Source organism: Lolium perenne, chromosome 7 (genome assembly GCF_019359855.2).
Source record: "Lolium perenne isolate Kyuss_39 chromosome 7, Kyuss_2.0, whole genome shotgun sequence".
In the NCBI taxonomy this organism is placed as follows: Eukaryota; Viridiplantae; Streptophyta; class Magnoliopsida; order Poales; family Poaceae; genus Lolium; species Lolium perenne.
The window spans coordinates 204,117,792-204,139,455 of record NC_067250.2 but is presented as its reverse complement, the minus strand read 5'-3'; the positions used below and the strand labels follow the sequence as shown (position 1 = coordinate 204,139,455).

General features: G+C 44.3%; 1 protein-coding gene across 1 annotated transcript; it reads right to left on the bottom strand.

Annotated features, from left to right (window-relative positions):
• Positions 1–20,149: 20,149 nt before the first annotated feature.
• On the bottom strand, positions 20,150–20,926 carry LOC127315634 (F-box/FBD/LRR-repeat protein At5g22700-like). The gene is made up of 2 exons (XM_051346104.1): positions 20,831–20,926; positions 20,150–20,713 (listed from the first exon to the last, which is right to left on the bottom strand). The coding sequence occupies exons 1-2, from the start codon at positions 20,924–20,926 to the stop codon at positions 20,150–20,152; spliced, it is 660 nt and encodes a 219-aa protein (XP_051202064.1).
• Between the last annotated feature and the right edge of the window lie 738 nt (positions 20,927–21,664).

Here is a 21,664-nt window from a genome sequence, read left to right as displayed (position 1 = left end):
AGTCTATGTGGATTATTCTAGTAATCACTACATATTTCTTTTATGAGATATGCTAGTAGGATGGCAAAATACACTACTTAATAGAAGTATGTATTAAAGGTGTATACAAGATACAACCAATTGTTTTGCTAGTCCGTGGAATACTAGATAGGTATACGAATTTCAATTGGATGAAGTGAGTATCACGGAGTTGGAAATCTTCACTGGATGAAATAGTCAAAGAGTTTTTGATTTCATTAGAGACGATGAAGAGGCTTACATTTGCAAGAAATTAAGTGGGAGCGCTGAGACATATTTATAATACTTTATGTAGATGACATATATATAGTTGGTTATAAATGATGTAATTATATACTTGATTAAAAAGGTTTCATTGAGAATTAATTTCAATGAAAGGATATGGACTGAAACAAATTTAATGTCAAGATCTATGAAGATAGATTGAAACACATAAATAAATTTAAGTCAAAGTACATAGGATGGATATTGAAGTAGTTCAATATAGAAATATTAAGAAAATATTCTTGTCATGTGAAGGTTTAACAAGACTTGAGTGTATCTGACACTCAATGAGTAAAAACACATGAGTGATTATAGATCACGAATAATATGTACACAATCAGATGTCCTATGCTCTAAAAGTATTATGAGCATGTACCAGAATGATTCATGTGATGATCATTGAAAAATAGTAAGAATATTCTTGAGTACTTAAGAAGAACCAAGTATATATATATATATATATATAGTTTTGTATGGAGAAATGACAAACAAATCATTGTAAGATGTTGCACCGATATTTGTTTTGTCACATATGAAAATAAAAATTTCAATCTCTAATTAGACTAAGTGTTGTTTAAAAGGTAGCACAATGAGTTAGAAGTTGTCTATGCTAGATTTAGAAGAGTTCTAAATATTGTGATGGATTCTACAAAAGAAGGCAGAGTATGCCATTGTTTTAACAATGGCAAAGGATGTTAAGTCAAGAGGTTCTTTGAGAACTTGGTGTAGTTCCGACAGAGTCAGAACTTTGAAGCTATATTGTGTGTGACAATATTAGTGACATATTTCAGACCGCAGAATTAAGGTTCCACCAGAAGACCAAACATATATAATGCCGACTCATTTGGAAATGAGTGATGCGTTGAGACGCAAATGAATTACAAAATACATACGGTTCTGAGCATGTCAGGTCCGTTGACTAAAACCTCTCCCGTGAGCAAAACATGATAAAGCACCGGAAGGCCAAGGTGTTATATCTCTACAAATGTAAACTAGATTATTGACTCTAGTGCAAGTGTGAGACTGTTGGAGATATGCCCAAGAGGCAATAATAAAATGGTTATTATAATATATCTTTAAGTTTATGATAATGTTTACATACCATGCTATAATTGTATTAACCGAAACATTGATACATGTGTGTTATGTGAACAACAAGGAGTCCCTAGTAAACCTCTTGTATAACTAGCTTGTTGATTAATAGATGATCATGGTTTCGTGATCATGAACATTGGATGTTATTAATAACAAGGTTATGTCATTATATGAATGATGTAATGGACACACCCAATTAAGCGTAGCATAAGATCACGCCATTAAGTTATTTGCTATAAGCTTTCGATACATAGTTACCTAGTCCTTTCGACCATGAGATCATGTAAATCACTTATACCGGAAAGGTACTTTGATTACATCAAACGCCACTACGTAAATGGGTGGTTATAAAGGTGGGATTAAGTATCCGGAAAGTATGAGTTGAGGCATATGGATCAACAGTGGGATTTGTCCATCCCGATGACGGATAGATATACTCTGGGCCCTCTCGGTGGAATGTCGTCTAATGTCTTGCAAGCATATGAATAAGTTCATAAGAGACCACATACCACGGTACGAGTAAAGAGTACTTGTTAGGAGACGATGTTGAACAAGGTATAGAGTGATACCGATGATCAAACCTCGAACAAGTAAAATATCGCGTGACAAAGGGAATTGGTATCGTATGTGAATGGTTCATTCGATCACTAAAGTCATCGTTGAATATGTGGGAGCCATTATGGATCTCCGGATCCCACTATTGGTTATTGGTCGGAGAGAGTACTCAACCATGTCCACATAGTTCACGAACCGTAGGGTGACACACTTAAGGTTTGATGTTGAAATGGTAGAATTTGAATATGGAATGGAGTTTGAAGATTTGTTCGAAGTCCCTGATGGCGTGTAACTCACACGTTCGTTGGGAACCCCAAGAGGAAGGTATGATGCGCACAGCAGCAAGTTTTCCCTCAGAAAGAAACCAAGGTTTATCGAACCAGGAGGAGCCAAGAAGCACGTTGAAGGTTGATGGCGGCGGGATGTAGTGCGGCGCAACACCAGGGATTCCGGCGCCAACGTGGAACCTGCACAACACAACCAAAGTACTTTGCCCCAACGAAACAGTGAGGTTGTCAATCTCACCGGCTTGCTGTAACAAAGAATTAACCGTATTGTGTGGAAGATGATTGTTTGCAGAAAACAGTAGAACAAGTATTGCAGTAGATTGTATTTCAGTAAAGAGAATTGGACCGGGGTCCACAGTTCACTAGAGGTGTCTCTCCCATAAGACAAACAGCATGTTGGGTGAACAACTTACAGTTGGGCAATTGACAAATAAAGAGGGCATGACCATGCACATACATATCATGATGAGTATAGTGAGATTTAATTGGGCATTACGACAAAGTACATAGACCGCCATCCAACTGCATCTATGCCTAAAAAGTCCACCTTCAGGTTATCATCCGAACCCCCTCCAGTATTAAGTTGCAAAGCAACAGACAATTGCATTAAGTATGGTGCGTAATGTAATCAACAACTACATCCTTAGACATAGCATCAATGTTTTATCCCTAGTGGCAACAGCACAACACAACCTTAGAACTTTACATCACTGTCCCGGTGTCAATGCAGGCATGAACCCACTATCGAGCATAAGTACTCCCTCTTGGAGTTACAAGCATCTACTTGGCCAGAGCATCTACTAGTAACGGAAAGCATGCAAGATCATAAACAACATGTAGATATAACTTTGATAATCAACATAACAAGTATTCTCTATTCATCGGATCCCAACAAACGCAACATATAGAATTACAGATAGATGATCTTGATCATGTTAGGCAGCTCACAAGATCCGACAATGATAGCACAATGGGGAGAAGACAACCATCTAGCTACTGCTATGGACCCATAGTCCAGGGGTAGACTACTCACACATCACACCGGAGGCGACCATGGCGGCGTAGAGTCCTCCGGGAGATGATTCCCCTCTCCGGCAGGTGCCGGAGGCGATCTCTGGATCCCCCGAGATGGGATCGGCGTTGGCGGCGTCTCTGGAAGGTTTTCCGTATCGTGGCTCTCGGTACTGGGGGTTTCGTCACGGAGGCTTTAAGTAGGCGGAAGGGCAAGTCAGGAGGGGGCACAGGGGCCCCAGATGATAGGGCGGCGCGGCCAAGGGGGGGGGCCGCGCCGCCCTAGGGTTTGGGCTCCCTGTGGCCCCACTTCGTTTCGTCTTCGGACTTCTGGAAGCTTCGTGGAAAAATAGGCCCCTGGGCTTTGATTTCGTCCAATTCCGAGAATATTTCCTTACTAGGATTTCTGAAACCAAAAACAGCAGAAAACAGAATCGGCACTTCGGCATCTTGTTAATAGGTTAGTTCCAGAAAATGCACGAATATGACATAAAATGTGCATAAAACATGTAGATAACATCAATAATGTGGCATGGAACATAAGAAATTATCGATACGTCGGAGACGTATCAGCATCCCCAAGCTTAGTTCTGCTCGTCCCGAGCAGGTAAAACGATAACACAGATAATTTCTGGAGTGACATGCCATCATAATCTTGATCATACTATTTGTAAAGCATATGTAGTGAATGCAGCGATCAAAACAATGTATATGACATGAGTAAACAAGTGAATCATATAGCAAAGACTTTTCATGAATAGCACTTCAAGACAACCATCAATAAGTCTTGCATAAGAGTTAACTCATAAAGCAATAATTCAAAGTAAAGGCATTGAAGCAACATAAAAGAAGATTAAGTTTCAGCGGTTGCTTTCAACTTGTAACATGTATATCTCATGGATATTGTCAACATAGAGTAATATAATAAGTGCAATATGCAAGTATGTAGGAATCAATGCACAGTTCACACAAGTGTTTGCTTCTTGAGGTGGAGAGAAATAGGTGAACTGACTCAACATAAAAGTAAAAGAATGGTCCTCCATAGAGGAAAAGCATCGATTGCTATATTTGTGCTAGAGCTTTGATTTTGAAAACATGAAACAATTTTGTCAACGGTAGTAATAAAGCATATGCATCATGTAAATTATATCTTATAAGTTGCAAGCCTCATGCATAGTGTACTAATAGTGCCCGCACCTTGTCCTAATTAGCTTGGACTACCGGATCATCACAATGCACTGTTTTAACCAAGTGTCACAAAGGGGTACCTCTATGCCGCCTGTACAAAGGTCTAAGGAGAAAGCTCGCATTGGATTTCTCGCTATTAATTATTCTTCAACTTAGACATCCATACCGGGACAACATAGACAACAGATAATGGACTCCTCTTTTATGCATAAGCATGTAACAACAATTAATAATTTTCTCATTTGAGATTGAGGATATATGTCCAAAACTGAAACTTTCACCATGGATCATGGCTTTAGTTAGCGGCCCAATGTTCTTCTCTAACATATGCATGCTTAACCATAAGGTGGTAGATCTCTCTTACTTCAGACAAGACGGACATGCATAGCAACTCACATGAAATTCAACAATGAATAGTTGATGGCGTCCCCAGTGAACATGGTTATCGCACAACAAGCAACTTAATAAGAGATAAAGTGCATAATTACATATTCAATACCACAATAGTTTTTAAGCTATTTGTCCCATGAGCTATATATTGCAAAGGTGAATGATGGAATTTTAAAGGTAGCACTCAAGCAATTTACTTTGGAATGGCGGAAAATACCATGTAGTAGGTAGGTATGGTGGACACAAATGGCATAGTAGTTGGCTCAAGTATTTTGGATGCATGAGAAGTATTCCCTCTCGATACAAGGTTTAGGCTAGCAAGGCTTATTTGAAACAAACACAAGGATGAACCGGTGCAGCAAAACTCACATAAAAGACATATTGAAAACATTATAAGATTCTACACCGTCTTCCTTGTTGTTCAAACTCAATACTAGAAATTATCTAGACCTTAGAGAAACCAAATATGCAAACCAAATTTTAGCATGCTCTATGTATTTCTTCATTAATGAGTGCAAAGCATATGATGCAAGAGCTTAAACATGAGCACAACAATTGCCAAGTATCACATTACCCAAGACATTTATAGCAATTACTACATGTATCATTTTCCAATTCCAACCATATAACAATTTAACGAAGGAGAAACTTCGCCATGAATACTATGAGTAGAAACCAAGGACATACTTGTCCATATGCTACAGCGGAGCGTGTCTCTCTCCCATAAAGTGAATGCTAGGATCCATTTTATTCAAACAAAACAAAAAACAAAAACAAACTGACGCTCCAAGCAAAACACATAAGATGTGATGGAATAAAAATATAGTTTCAGGGGAGGAACCTGATAATGTTGTCGATGAAGAAGGGGATGCCTTGGGCATCCCCAAGCTTAGACGCTTGAGTCTTCTTGATATATGCAGGGGTGAACCACCGGGGCATCCCCAAGCTTAGAGCTTTCACTCTCCTTGATCATGTTGCATCATACTCCTCTCTTGATCCTTGAAAACTTCCTCCACACCAAACTCGAAACAACTCATTAGAGGGTTAGTGCACAATAAAAATTAACATATTCAGAGGTGACACAATCATTCTTAACACTTCTGGACATTGCATAATGCTACTGGACATTAGTGGATTAAAGAAATTCATCCAACATAGCAAAAGAGGCAATGCGAAATAAAAGGCAGAATCTGTCAAAACAGAACAGTTCGTATTGACGAATTTTAAAATAGCACCAGACTTGCTCAAATGAAAATGCTCAAATTGAATGAAAGTTGCGTACATATCTGAGGATCATGCACGTAAATTGGCTTAATTTTCTGAGCTACCTACAGGGAGGTAGACCCAGATTCGTGACAGCAAAGAAATCTGGAACTGCGCAGTAATCCAAATCTAGTACTTACTTTACTATCAAAGGCTTAACTTGGCACAACAAAACACAAAACTAAGATAAGGAGAGGTTGCTACAGTAGTAAACAACTTCCAAGACACAAAATAAAAACAAAGTACTGTAGGTAAAAACATGGGTTGTCTCCCATAAGCGCTTTTCTTTAACGCCTTTCAGCTAGGCGCAGAAAGTGTGTATCAAGTATTATCGAGAGATGATGTGTCAACCTTACCTTGGGCTTTACCCTTACCTTTCTTATTGTTTTTCTTTCCCTTGGGTTTAGGAAATATATGATTTCCCCCCGGTATAGAGGTGAATTTCAGAGTGCCTTCTCCAACATCAATGACTGCTCCCAATAGTTTCAGCAGGAATCTTCCGAGTGTGAGTTTTCCTGTTTCAATAACAAGATAATCAATGGATATTGTCCTTCCAAGAATGGTTGTATGCACACCTGCGGCTATTCCTTTAGGAATTATAGTAGAGTTATCTATGAGAGTTATTTCTTCTCCTCCTTCATCAACTCCCCAAAGTTTCAAAGATTTATAAATACTTTCAGGCATAAGGCAAAATTCATACATAATATCACAGTAGGCATGGAGAGTTCGATCACCGATAACAATTTTAACAGCAGGATCCCACAATGAGAGTTTAGAGTTCACTAAAACTTGTTCAAGACGATTACGAACGTGGCAATAGTTATCATTCAAGCGAGATGTACTTATCTCGAGATTATTTAATCTACTATATATGCTAGTGAGCGCTGAATCAAAGTTATTAGCTGAATCATGTGATGCAACCAACTTCTTTATGGCATTAAAAGCTTGATCCCCATTGCAATGAAAGGAAATCTCCTCCCACTAAAGTATCTAAAGCATATCTATAGCGAACCATAAGACCAAAATAAAAATTACTAAGGAGCAAACTTAGAGTCATTTGAGGTTCAGTTTTACGATAAGAAGTAAAAATTCTAGACCAAGCATCCTTAAAACTCTCCTCATCCCCTTGTTTAAAAGTGAAGACTAATTCTTCAGGCGAAGAAGTAACAGGTTCAGAGCTAGACATGGTAACAAAAATAACTAATTTTTTTTGATTTTTAATATAGAGTGCAAGACAATAAAGCAAACTAGATAAAGTAAATGCAAGTAAACTAATTTTTTTGTGTTTTTGATAGCAAACAAGATAGCAAGTAAAGTAAAACTAGCAACTAATTTTTTTGTATTTTGATTTAGTGCAGCAAACAAAGTAGTAAATAAAAATAAGCAAGACAAAAACAAAGTAAAGAGATTGAGAAGTGGAGACTCCCCTTGCAGCGTGTCTTGATCTCCCCGGCAACGGCGCCAGAAAATATGCTTGATGGCGTGTAACTCACACGTTCGTTGGGAACCCCAAGAGGAAGGTATGATGCGCACAGCAGCAAGTTTTCCCTCAGAAAGAAACCAAGGTTTATCGAACCAGGAGGAGCCAAGAAGCACGTTGAAGGTTGATGGCGGCGGGATGTAGTGCGGCGCAACACCAGGGATTCCGGTGCCAACGTGGAACCTGCACAACACAACCAAAGTACTTTGCCCCAACGAAACAGTGAGGTTGTCAATCTCACCGGCTTGCTGTAACAAAGAATTAACCGTATTGTGTGGAAGATGATTGTTTGCAGAAAACAGTAGAACAAGTATTGCAGTAGATTGTATTTCAGTAAAGAGAATTGGACCGGGGTCCACAGTTCACTAGAGGTGTCTCTCCCATAAGACAAACAGCATGTTGGGTGAACAAATTACAGTTGGGCAATTGACAAATAAAGAGGGCATGACCATGCACATACATATCATGATGAGTATAGTGAGATTTAATTGGGCATTATGACAAAGTACATAGACCGCCATCCAACTGCATCTATGCCTAAAAAGTCCACCTTCAGGTTATCATCCGAACCCCCTCCAGTATTAAGTTGCAAAGCAACAGACAATTGCATTAAGTATGGTGCGTAATGTAATCAACAACTACATCCTTAGACATAGCATCAATGTTTTATCCCTAGTGGCAACAGCACAACACAACCTTAGAACTTTCTCACATCGTCCCGGTGTCAATGCAGGCATGAACCCACTATCGAGCATAAGTACTCCCTCTTGGAGTTACAAGCATCTACTTGGCCAGAGCATCTACTAGTAACGGAAAGCATGCAAGATCATAAACAACACGTAGATATAACTTTGATAATCAACATAACAAGTATTCTCTATTCATCGGATCCCAACAAACGCAACATATAGAATTACAGATAGATGATCTTGATCATGTTAGGCAGCTCACAAGATCCGACAATGATAGCACAATGGGGAGAAGACAACCATCTAGCTACTGCTATGGACCCATAGTCCAGGGGTAGACTACTCAGACATCACACCGGAGGCGACCATGGCGGCGTAGAGTCCTCCGGGAGATGATTCCCCTCTCCGGCAGGGTGCCGGAGGCAATCTCCTGGATCCCCCGAGATGGGATCGGCGTTGGCGGCGTCTCTGGAAGGTTTTCCGTATCGTGGCTCTCGGTACTGGGGGTTTCGTCACGGAGGCTTTAAGTAGGCGGAAGGGCAAGTCAGGAGGGGGCACAGGGGCCCCAGATGACAGGGCGGCGCGGCCAAGGGGGGGGCCGCGCCGCCCTAGGGTTTGGGCTCCCTGTGGCCCCACTTCGTTTCGTCTTCGGACTTCTGGAAGCTTCGTGGAAAAATAGGCCCCTGGGCTTTGATTTCGTCCAATTCCGAGAATATTTCCTTACTAGGATTTCTGAAACCAAAAACAGCAGAAAACAGCAACTGGCACTTCGGCATCTTGTTAATAGGTTAGTTCCAGAAAATGCACGAATATGACATAAAATGTGCATAAAACATGTAGATAACATCAATAATGTGGCATGGAACATAAGAAATTATCGATACGTCGGAGACGTATCAGTCCCGGATGAGATCCCGGACATCACGAGGAGTTCCGGAATGGTCCGGAGAATAAGATTCATATATAGGAAGTCATTTTATAAAATTTAAAATGATCCGGAAGGTTCTACGGAAGGTTTTAGAAAAGTCCGGAAGAAATCACTAAGGAAGGCGGAGTCTCGGAGGGACTCCACCTCCCATGGCCGGCCAACCCTAGGAGGGGGGAGTCCACCTTGGGCTCCACCAAGGTGGCCGGCCAACCCCCCACATGGAAGGGGGGAATCCCACCCCAAGTGGGATTCCCACCTTGGGTAGGTTTCCCTATCACATGGAAGGTTTTGGGTTCGGATCTTATTCGAAGACTTGTAGTCCAACACTTGGGGCTTTCACCTATATAATGAGGGGCCAAGGGGAGGGGGCCGGCCACCCTAAGACCACAGCCTGGCCGCACCCCCTTAGTGGCCGGCCACCCCCTCCCAAACCCTAGCCGCCCCCTCTCTCCTCCAACGCTCCCGCACGCTTAGCGAAGCTCCGCCGGAGTTCTCCACCACCACCGTCACCACGCCGTCGTGCTGCCGGATTCAAGAGGAGACTACTACTTCTGCTGCCCGCTGGAACGGGGAGGTGGATGTCGACTTCATCAACACCGAGCGTGTGACCGAGTACGGAGGTGCTGCCCGATTGTGGCACCGTGATCAAGATCTTCTACGCTTTTTGCAAGCGGCAAGTGAACGTCTACCGCAGCAACAAGAGCCTCATCTTGTAGGCTTTGGAACTCTTCAAGGGTGAGTCTCGATCATCCCCTCGTTGCTACCGTCTTCTAGATTGCATCTTGGCTTGGATTGCGTGTTCGCGGTAGGAAATTTTTTGTTTTCTATGCAACGAATCCCTACAGCGTTGCCGGTGATTTCGTAGATGAGTACACGCGCATGAGTGAGTCTACCGGCTTGGAAGCGATGTACAGATTCTGCAGAGCAGTGATCGGTTCGTTCGGAGAATAGTACCTCCGACAACCAAATGCAGAGGACACAGCTCGTTTGTTGTCAATCAACGATTCCAGGGGGTTTCTTTGGATGCTTGGCAGCATAGACTGCATGCACTGGGAGTGGAAGAACTGCCCCTTTGGTTGGCAGGGGCATACAGCGGTCATTCTGAGGGGTGCACAGTCATTCTTGAAGCTGTTGCTTCACAGGATACATGGATTTGGCACTCATTCTTCGGAATGGCTGGCTCGCACAATGACATCAATGTGCTGCAGCGCTCTCCGGTGTTTGATAGGCTAGCGTACGGTCAGTTCCCTGATGTGGATTTTGAGATCAATGGCCACCACTACACCAAGGGGTACTACCTTGCTGATGGTATCTATCCACCTTGGGCTACACTCGTGAAGACAATCCGAAAACCCAACTCAAAGCAGGAGGCAAGGTTTGCCAAAGAGCAAGAGGCAGCCCGGAAAGATGTCGAGCGGGCCTTCGGCATCCTCCAAGCTCGTTGGGCTATCGTCAGACACCCTGCCAGAGCCTGGGGTGTGCAAACTCTGTGGGAGGTGATGACCGCTTGTGTAATCATGCATAACATGATTGTTGAGGTAGAGCGGGATGACTCACTATTTGATAATGACTGGGAGGGCCAGGGAGAGTTGGTTACTCCTCAAGGTAGTCCGGCATCATTCCAGGACATTCTTCATGCACACCATGAAATTCGAGATCTAGCTGTACACAATCAGCTGCAGGCCGATTTGATCGAGCACGTGTGGCAGCATGTAGGCAACAATGTTGCAAACAACAGTCATAAAGGAAATCCCGAAGTCTAAAGCATTTGTAACGTTTTTACATTTTATTTGAATAATACTTTATCATTGAATTACGTGGACAATGTACTGTGTAATAAATTTTGAGCATTTCAACTATTTTCTATATTTTTCATAATTTATTTGACGTTTATAGTGAATTAACAAGCAAAAACATACCATAGGGCGCCGCGACCCATTTCTGGAGCGTTGGGCGCACCGCGCGACCCAAACGGACGCGCGGACGCGGGGCTCCGTCCGCGCGGACGCTCGGCCACCCAAACTGCCCAAAACGGACGGTCCAGCCGATCGCTCGGTTGGAGATACCCTAACTACGGGAATTTTCATAATGTCTTCAACATCCACATCGAACAAAACCTCTCTCAACTTCTCATTCGAACCTCCTCCTTCTGGCAGTAAAAATTCACAGACCTTCTCCACATGCTCGTCCGGGTGATGACCAAGAGGTGTCTTTGATGAATCTCTCTGGTTGTTGACCATTAGTTGGTGTAGGCAAACAAGAGGATATCCCCTGATCTAGGCACAACAGCCCCACTCCGATCATCTGCGTGACTGAGGATGATTCAGGTGTGCAACGTACCGTGGGAAGGTATTATTAGAAAACAAAGGGTAGGCTCGCCAAATTCTCTGCGCTGTGTTTCAAAAGGACTTCATACTCAATTCAAAAGGACGTATGCTCCCTCTACTAAAATATTATATTTCAAAATGTCGAAAAGTTTTGACAAAAAGTTCTATATGTACATCTCCCCAATATACGTATGTTTGTCAAGTTTCGCGAGGCCAATATTTTTTGTGATCTATGTAAAAAGACAAAATAATCTTTTGAAAAACCTTATTTTTCGCACTAAATTTGTTTTTTTACACACGCAAAATGACAAGTCGATTTTTCATGAAACGACTTTTACTCATGCCGGAAGATTGGCGAGTCCCTCTGCCTCAAAGAGATAGACACAAGCGACTTGGATCTGATCCTTTATAAAATGTCACTAGTTCTAGAAGGGAAAAGTGTGAGAGTGCAGGTGCGCTTTGCGCACCCTCACACTTTTTCTTTTTTCTTTTTTATATCTCTCAACTTATGTAATATTTTGATTTGATTTTTTTGCAATTCACTAAAAGTAACAAATGTAATGAGACAAAAATAGCTCGGAATTTTTTTGTGCAATTTCAAATTTCAAATTATTTAAAATTCAAAATAAATTCTTGAAATATATATTTACACAATGAAATAAAAAATCCAAAATATTTTTCTCATGTTCTAATTGTTATGTTTAAGTGATCTGCAATTTGTTTTGTTCAAACAATGTGTGGTGCGAGAGATACCAAAATGAGAAATTGTTTGAGAGGGGAACAAAAAGAATTTGCCCAAGTCTTGATGCAGTATACACGGTATGGATAGGGTGCTCACCAAGCACCTGCTCCAAAAGTCCACTCTCGTTCTAGAATGATCAAGGACTGGCAGAAGTCTTTCAGCTCGTTGCGCCGCTGGATGTACTTTGGTTATGTGCAAAGCACATTTTCCGACTATGGATCTAGAGGAGGTGACCAGGGGCATTCCGAAAGGAATCAGAACTTCCAAGCTGATCATGCAAGTTCGTGGCTATGATGACCGCATGGCTTCCAGGATCGAATACGGTAGTTCGTTCGAGAAGTCGAACTACCTCCGGTTGAGGTTGAGGTTCCGGATAACGAGGCGTCCAGCTCGAGCGATTCAGGTTTTGCCTCCGAAGAAAAAACTTCACATCTCCTGAAGCGGATGATACTTCCACTGCTGGCAAGGCGAAAACCAAGGCGCCATGAAAACCTGTCATGAAAAACACTTGGATGCATCGTTCGGCGCCTTAGTTGGTTTGTAATAACCTAAGGAAACTTGAAGCTTTTGAACTAAGTTGGCATGCATGAGACATAGGGCGGAAACACTTGTGCTCTGCTGCTGTCTATGTCAAATTGCGTGGTTTGAATCAATGTTTAAGAAATCGTTAATTGTTACTTATTGGTCGGCCTCAAAATAGATATTAATCACTTATCGGCCGATTAATCAATTTTATCGGTCGGCCATTTATCGGCTTATTTTTTATCAATCCTAATTTTCAACACTAATTTTTTATAATATACTCTTAAAAATAATATTTGAGCATTGAAACAGAAGTATTACCTTCATTCCTTACATTTGAATCAATAAAAACGGAAATTTTAAGCTAATACGCAATTCTACAAGACCATAGGACGAAAATATCGATTGAAAGATCTAAGTTCAACGAAAATTCACTGAAAATCGACCGAAATATCGGCAATCGGACAAAAAATCGGCCGAAATATCGGTGTTTTGATCAATCAACCGATATGCCAAAATCTTATCGGTTACCACCCAATTCACGATAAATTGGCCGATAAATTGGTATCTCGGCTGATTTTTTGAACAGTGGTTTGTATATTTTGAAAGCAAGTGTTGGTTCACCCCGTTCTTCCGGCTTACATGCTTGACTGCTCAGATAACCTTTTGCCGCAGAATCTGCTGAAGCGATAAAACTTAATATCAGCAATCAAGAACTCCAGAATCAGTCCCCCAGCCCAAAGTTCCGAGAAGCCATTACTAGGAAATCCACACGGAAAACTAGCCCCACTCAGATATCATCTGCGTGACTGAGGATGATTCAGGTGTGCTGCGATGAAGGTATTATCGAGAAACAAAGTGTAGGCTTGCCAAATTCTCTTTGGTTAAGAAGGACTGCATAGTGCAAATCATAGATGTTGACTGAAATTTTAACAATCACTATTAATCGTTCCGGGAGAGGCGTACGTGGGAAACAATGTATACACAGATGGTTGACAGCTTGACTAGTTTTCAATGTATACAGATGTTCATTGTATTAGAACATTTTTATCATTTTCAATGTTTTAAAAGGCCGTGGCAATGTAGGACATTACCTAGTTAAAAATGATCACTCAGTTATATCATGTTTCTTTTATTTTTAATATTTTAAGTAATTTACAGAATTTTCTAATTAAATCTCATTCACCTCTTTTCGCGTCTCGAAAAGCAAACATAACGTGTTATTTCAAGAACCTTTTAGTATTGTGATTTGATTCCTTGACACAAGTTCATCTAGAAAAGAGAAAATAGATACTCAAGATAGCGCATAAACCCAATTGAATCAGAACGTGTTCCCCGATAGAACATGCATGGTGTTTCTATATTGGCAACAAATGTGTGAGGGCAGCCTCCCCTTCCGACGCTGGTTGTGACTCCCATATGGTTCAAGATATGATACATCACATGATAATAATAATTCATAAGAAAATTTGCTTACTGCGATCTAGAAAGTACCATATGGTACTATTAAGGAATTAATTGCTTACTACGATCTTGCAAACACAAGAAAAATGCAAGCCGCGTGAGAAACCCTATCCTGAAGAACAGCATCACAAAACTCCTTGCAGCAAAATATCATATTTCCATAGCCAACCATGTCGATATCATCCATAATATTCTTTGACGTTCATTTATGATTATTTGAACTTGGCTGTTCGAACGCAACTGAATCTAGAACTTGGGTGGGTTTTCTTTTTTCCTGCAAACCAGATACCAGAAAAAAAAATCAATCTGATGCACAAAAAACTCAAATAATCAGTTTTTTTTTATAAACAACTACTATTTCCTGATTTCCATAGAGACTAAATATACACCGCCAGACATATACTGACCATGCACGTACACTGGAGCAAGTAAAACGCAGAAGTTAAAAGCCTTAAGTGTGCATCTAATCATACAACAGGTAATTAAACCTGTCTACATAGCAAATGGTCTCATGGGGATTGCAAAACCAGGCTACGTCACACAAATACATTGACTTATAGTCATAGACCATGGTTTTTGTGACATAGCCTCCAGCAGAACGATTTGTGTTGAGTTACCACTAAATAGTACTAATAGTAATAATAGTAATTGACTTTTTCATACATGCATGAACAATTGATATAATGTAAAACAATAGATTCATTTATCTTGATCACTTCAAATACTTTTTCTCTAGCTAGTTATTTTTCCATTTTGTTTAATGTGCTTTGTGTTTATGTAGAAATTAATCATACAAAACTGCAGAAAGAAACTGGGTCTATGTAGATGGCTGACCTTCACGTTATTTTGTAGTTGATATTGATTTTACTGCTTGGTATGCCCCAATCACTCAACAGCTTCATAATTTCGTCAACCCTTTTGCAAAAATATACCAGGTCACTGGAGTAATAAGATGGACGACTGTTCTTGATCTCCACTGTTTTAAGGTACTCCAACGTAGGAAATGGGTGTTCTGATGTAATATGACTTCCTTCAGATTTCACCTCCTGCCGAATATGAAAGCAAGAGTTAAAACTTTATATGCTCCAGAAAATTGAAATTATGATACATTTTCTACGTTTATATCTCTACTAATAAGTTACGGATCGGTGGTGTTGATAGGTCAAAAAAACCGAACAAATTTTCATCCGTAAAAAAACCGGACTATTATACGGGGATAGGTGTTGTTGGTAGGTAAAAAAACCTGTAATTTTTTCGTCTGTCAACTAAACCGATCTGAGTTTTTATAAGCTTTCGCCGTTGAAACCCTGAAGAAGCGTTGCCGACACGAACAGATTCGGCCGTGTCCTACTAGAACAGAGTCGTGTCACGGGATATAAACATAGGGGCAGGCTCATGTTCCCAGAGAAGCAATAGATGCGACATACGCCAAGCTGACGTCGGGAAAATCAGCGGTAGCGCACGGTCCGATTGAGAAGGGGGCGGAAGGGGTTGGTTTTATGCGTCAATCAATGCGACGATGCGTGCGCTGACATTTGCTGCCTTCGGGACTTATCAAGCTTGATGGCGATCTTGGCTGTGGTGGTGGTGACGGACAGGCCTGGGGCAGAGCCCGGTTCGGGATGCAGAGCAGGCGGGAAGGGGAGATGTCCACAGCGTGGAGGACGTGCGCGAAGAGAGCAGAATCGGCGGCGCCTGCCTCGCCCTAGAGGAACGCGGCAAGGCGAGGCTTTGAGCAACATCGTGCGGCGGGAGGGGAAGACGTCCGTGGCGGCGCGGACGCGTGCGAACAGAGCAGGGTCGGCGATCGTCACTGCGCCAGCAAGGAACCCGACTAGGCGGGGCTTTAAGCCTTTGAGCATGGCTCGATATGGCGGCGCACGAAGTCCGGTGAGGATGGAGCCAAACAGTCGTAACCGGGATCCCGCGTGGGGTCTCAGGGTTTTCCTCGTTTGCGTTTGCGGGTGGAGGCGTTGGATTGGGAGTTGAGGCAGGACTGCCATCTTGTGTAATTTCTAGGGCTTCTTCTTTCCCATGGCTGGCCGTCAGGGTTGGTCGCCATTGACGGGAGATAACTGACGATGGAATGGCGGCAGCGTAGCCCAATCGGTGATGGAATAGAAGGTGTCAGTTAAAAGCCGTAGCCCCCAACCTCACCCAGAACGTGTAGAGAAGCAGGTTGCAAGCAAATCATTTTTCGTTGTAAGCAAACCCAGACAGCTCTCGTGGCAACTACACTGGCTTTGACAATTTTGAAGTCGAGGGATATTTTTTTCAATAAAGGAAATATATTAATATCAAAAGATATCAATTACACTAGCCTCTGCCACAATGCACCACCCTAATGACACTACGGATGCACACATCCAAAAAATGGAAAAGAAAACTAAGAAACAAAAGTCCCGCTACAGTATCTCGAGCCTAACAACAACAATACATCCACCACCAAGACAACACCTGAAATACAGACTCTCCGAAAACGACGCTTTCAAGAAGGGAACAATGCTCTAACACCGTCGTGGCCCGATCAAAGATCTAATGTTTTCACCCTGAAGATAGTCCCCGCTCTCAAAACAATGCCTCCAACAAGGTCATTGCCAGGCACAACTAGTTAAGGCCAGACCTTGGGTTTTCACCCTGAAAGGTAGGACTCTGATTTTACCTGTGTTGTCGCCCCCACTTTCATACCGCTGCTGTGAAACCCGGAACACGAAGCAAGTCCCTCGACAGCGCAGAGACTTGAACCTCCCTTAGCTAGTCCTCCCATCCGGCCTTCATGAAATTATCTTCTTCCGACTTTCATCATGGATCCATAATCACTTGATATCAACACAGAAAACGAGCTTCGCGTCGCTCCCTCCAGAACCAAACGGTCGGAATAAAAGCATGGGTGCGCGATCGAATACCACCCGTTCCAGCAAACTACAGGCAAAACATGCGCTAATGCATTCGCCGGCGGAGCCTTCCAAAACTCAACACTCCGGCTAGATGAAAAGGATCAGCATCCGGTAGGTCTTCATCTTCGGGGAAGAAGAACCCTAGGACCACCACCTTCAAACCCGAAGCAGACGAATAGGCCCCCACGCCGCCATCCGCTGACCAACGGTGATGAAGGAGAATTCGGTGGACGGCAGAAGCCGCAACCACACCATCCTCACCCCGCACATCGCCACCCCCTTCCTCGGCGGACACAAGATCCAACAGCCGCCGCCACCACCATCCATCGCCGGAGGCCGTGGTGGAGGAGCCGCCGCCGCACATCCACGGACGCCGCACATCCACGGACGCCGCCCTAGACGCGGAGCACGCCGAAGCCGGAGGTCGCCGCCCCAGCCGCCATCACCGGTCGCCGCCTCCAACAACGCCCCGGGCACTTTTTCGCCGGGGCCCGCCGCCACCGTGGCCAGCGCCGACGGCAGCAGTGGAGGGAGAGAAACAGACGGAGGGGGCGGCGGAAGGAGGGAGATCGGCCCCCCGGCGGCGCCCTAGGGAGCGCCGGAGCGCCACGGGAGGGGTTTTCACATCATATAATTGGAGATGAGTAAACTGCCAAGTCGAGGGACATGATAATCACTCATGGTATGCATCAGATCACCACGATCATTGAGAGTGTGTTGTAGGGGTGATTCATTGAAGATGTAATCAAATCTAGTACTGTATGAAGAATCAGGTAATCAACTGTAATAGCAGACCTACTCAGCTTATCGCATATTCAGTATATGCAAATCTGACAGCCCTACAAAGTACTAAAGCATAAAATGATCTAAATGTGATCATAATCAATGAAGACATCAATAAAAAGGACATCAATCTAGCTTATCGCATATTGTGTTTGACTTTGACTATGTTAGTTAACACCACATTGCCTTAAACTATAGCATTATTCAGGTAAACTGTATCATGCATCAAAGCCTGAGTACTCTGTTGTTGTGCCTAATCATGCCATGCACATGGAACACACAGTTACTAATTACATCAGATCTCAAAATCTCGAACAGATTTTAATGTAATCCTATTGAAGAAACATAAAGAGTATGGGCTAGAGAGGGAGGCTTGGGGAATGTTCCCAAAGAAAAATCTAGCCGCCCCCATTTGCGGCTGTGATAGGAGCGCGGAGCGCCCACCATGCACTTCCATGTTATATAGCCTCATGCTGCATGAGGAGGCATTGACTGGTAGGTCTCCCGCCAAGGGTTTCCGCTGCTAGGCTTGCCGAATCTGATAAGGAATCGACGACAGCGGCGCGTTGGCGGCTCGCTCTGGCGGCGGTAGTGGTCGTTAGGTGGTTCAAGGAATTTGATGTAAATTCTGTTATGTTTGGTGACCTTTGTATTATTCTAAACTTCCATGATAGATTGGAATTTCCTCGCAAAAAGGACATGGACGTGGAGTGTCTTTCCTTACATGCAGAAACATATCAGATGTTATTTATTTAGTAAATTAAATGGTGCCATTGCAGCGCACGAGTTTTGTGCTAGTGACATATAGGTTTAGGAGTAGTATCTAGGGATTTGATTTTTTCTCTTCAGGGATTCTATATACTACTTAAGAAATTGCATGCTAAACACAACGAACCAAAGTAATCAACGATAAAACATGAACGGAATACCTTAAAGGGAAGTTGTAAAATGAGAGTCTCTAGTCTTGGTGTGTGCCGCAGAAGGCACACAAAAGCAGTTACTTCAACATAGACACACCACTCGTTGAGCATCAAAGTCTTTAACTTGGTGAATGTAGGGCACCATTTCAAATCCCTTAGTAAGATTGCCTGGTTAGAGTGCAGAAGAATAATAACAACAACTATTAGATATATATTAACTCTAGTAATCTGTGCAAAATGAGTCAATTATATTGTTAGCCAAGTGATGCGCGATTTAGCATAAAGAAGAAAACTTAGCAATTTAGTGAGATTTAGTGAATGTATTTGTTCGCTTTCTGTTCTCTAACTAAAGCTGAAAGCACGTTCGTTTTGACAAAATTCAGGACGTTAAACTAACCAAGTCAAGGTACCGTGGCAAATTATAATTTTCTAACCCCAAATCTACATCTATTTGGTATTGTGCCGGACGTGGTGGAAGCTGAGAGCTTGCGCAGAAGCTGCACGAAGTGGCAATTAATCTGCTCTAGATACATAGTGCAATTTGCTCAAATTAGTGGTGAAGACAAAATAATTGAAGATTGCGCATTTGACAAACCCTTCCATCAGAAGAAGGCGAAGCCATGAGCTCCAGGCTGGTGGCCTCGGACAAGCCATGCAGAAGCAAAGAGCGGCCGGCCCTGCTATGATCATCGCCGTTGTAAATCCGGGCAGGGTTTTGGGCGAGGTAGCCGGTGAGCCGGATGCTCGCGTTTGTCAACCAAGGCATGCTTTCGAGGCAGGGAGCTTTCGGGAAGCCTTGGGCTACATCGTCGCATAGCTGCAGATAACGGAGGCTCGGTGTGGAGATCCCCATTCTCGTATGCTCATCTGCGTTCCGACGGATCCGTATGTCGCAGCCGATGATGCTGAGGTGCTCCAGCGAGGGGGACACGAAGGCGCCGGCAACGAACCGGCAGCTATGTTACATGGTACGGGGATACGGATACGGGGATACGAATACGGCGATACGGTGAAACGGCATTTTCTGAAAATAGACTTACGGGGATACGGCTACTATATGCATAATTTCATTAGAAATCAGGATCAGTAACCAATATTATAGAGTATGAGAAAAATAATGTCAATTAAATAGCCTAATCTTTTTCCATTCGTGGTGATCTGAAGGAGATAGCTGCCTTTTCTAGTTCCAACTCGTTGTATGTACAGCAGCATGAGGCCTTGATGTGGGCTGTGGCTTGAGTGGTACATGCAACAGGTCAGGCACGTATCCCACACGTTTTTTGGTGTATCCCCGTCTTGGTGCAGTATCCTGCACCGATACAGCACTTATGGGACGTATCCCTGCAACATAGACCGGCAGTCCGTGAGGCGGAGGTGCAGCAGCGCCGGGCAGCAGGAGAAGTCGAGGAGGCCCTCTGCGAGCTTGACGCAGTGGAGGTGCATCGTCGTCAGGTGCGGGGAGGCGAACGGTCGCCGGTGCCGAGGCGACCACATAGTGTCCTCGTCTAGGAAGCGGGCGGTGAGCGAGCGGGCACGGCACGACGACACGGCGTGCGTGATCCACTGTTCGACGTGAGGGTCGACGGCCTTCCCGCGGGCTGTCGTGAGGTCGGCATCGATCTCGAACGAACGCAGCGGCAAGGTGGTGTCGCGGTGGAGCAAGAGGCTGTTGACGAAGAGGCGAAAGCGGTCGTCGCTGCCGGCGACGCGGACGACCGGGGTGGACCTCCAGAGGTGGCGCCAGCGACGGGAGATCACGGCTGAGCGCACCACTTCGCGGGAGGGCAGGAAGGGTAGCACGTGCAGGACAAGATCGTCCTGCAGCGCGCCCAAGCGATCGCCGCGACTGATGCCGGCCGACGGCGGCAGTCTGCCGACTGGTGTGTGCTGCTGGTCCAGATCTAATTCGAGAGTCAGGAGGGTATCATAAACCGTCCCAATCTCAGCTCGATCCTACGCGTCGACTCGTCTCCCAGATCGGCAAGGCGACCCGTTCGTGCTGCACACCGCCGGCCCAATCTCCGCCTGAGGGCTGAGGCAGTAGATGCCCGCTGAATCCGCATCTCGCGGCGACCTTCTAGAGCCGCACGACGCGTCCTCCATGGAAGGAACCAGCAGCGGGGAGGATGAGGCGGAGGCGGAGGACTCGGCGGCGGCGCCGGACGACTCCGCCCCGTACTTTGGGAAGCGGTTTCCGTCCCACGACGCGGCGTACGAGTTCTACGGCGGGTACGCGAAGCGGCGCGGGTTCTCGATCCGGCGGCACCGGACGGAGGGAAAGGACGGCGTGGGCAAGGGGCTCACCCGGCGGTACTTCGTGTGCCGCCGCGCCGGGAACGCGCCGGCCAAGCCCTTCGGCGACGGCGCCGCGCCGCAGAGGAACAGGAGGTCCTCCCGCTGCGGGTGCCGAGCGCTCCTACGCATCGGCAGGGATGCCGGCGCGGCGGGTCCGGAGTGGCGGGTCACGGGGTTCTCCGACCACCACAACCACGAGCTCCTCCGGCAAGACCAGACGCGGTCTCTCCCCGTCATCTCGGACTCGGACAGAGACAGGATCTTATTGCTTGCGAAGTCTGGGATCTCCGTGCAGCAGATGGTTCAGCAGATGATGAGGATAATGGAGCTGGAGAAGTGCGTTGAGCCGGGGAGCCTCCCAAGTACTAAGCAACCATCCAAGTCGTTTAATTCGTTTTCAGATATTCGTATTTCTTTAAATTTGAGTAGTATAGGAGCTAATATGGGTAGTAGGTCTGATGAGATTTCAGTTTCAGCCAATGTGTTGAGACAGACGGAGCTTGACCGTCTAACGGTTGTTCCGAATGTTTCCACTGGGCATGAAAC

Coding starts and splice junctions, on each gene's coding strand:
- LOC127315634 (XM_051346104.1), bottom strand. CDS start 20,926: ATGGAGGACGCGTCGTGCGGCTCTAGAAGGTCGCCGCGAGATGCGGAT. Junction 20,714..20,830: donor AGGCGGAGATTGGGCCGGCG/GTGTGCAGCACG, acceptor GATCTGGACCAG/CAGCACACACCAGTCGGCAG.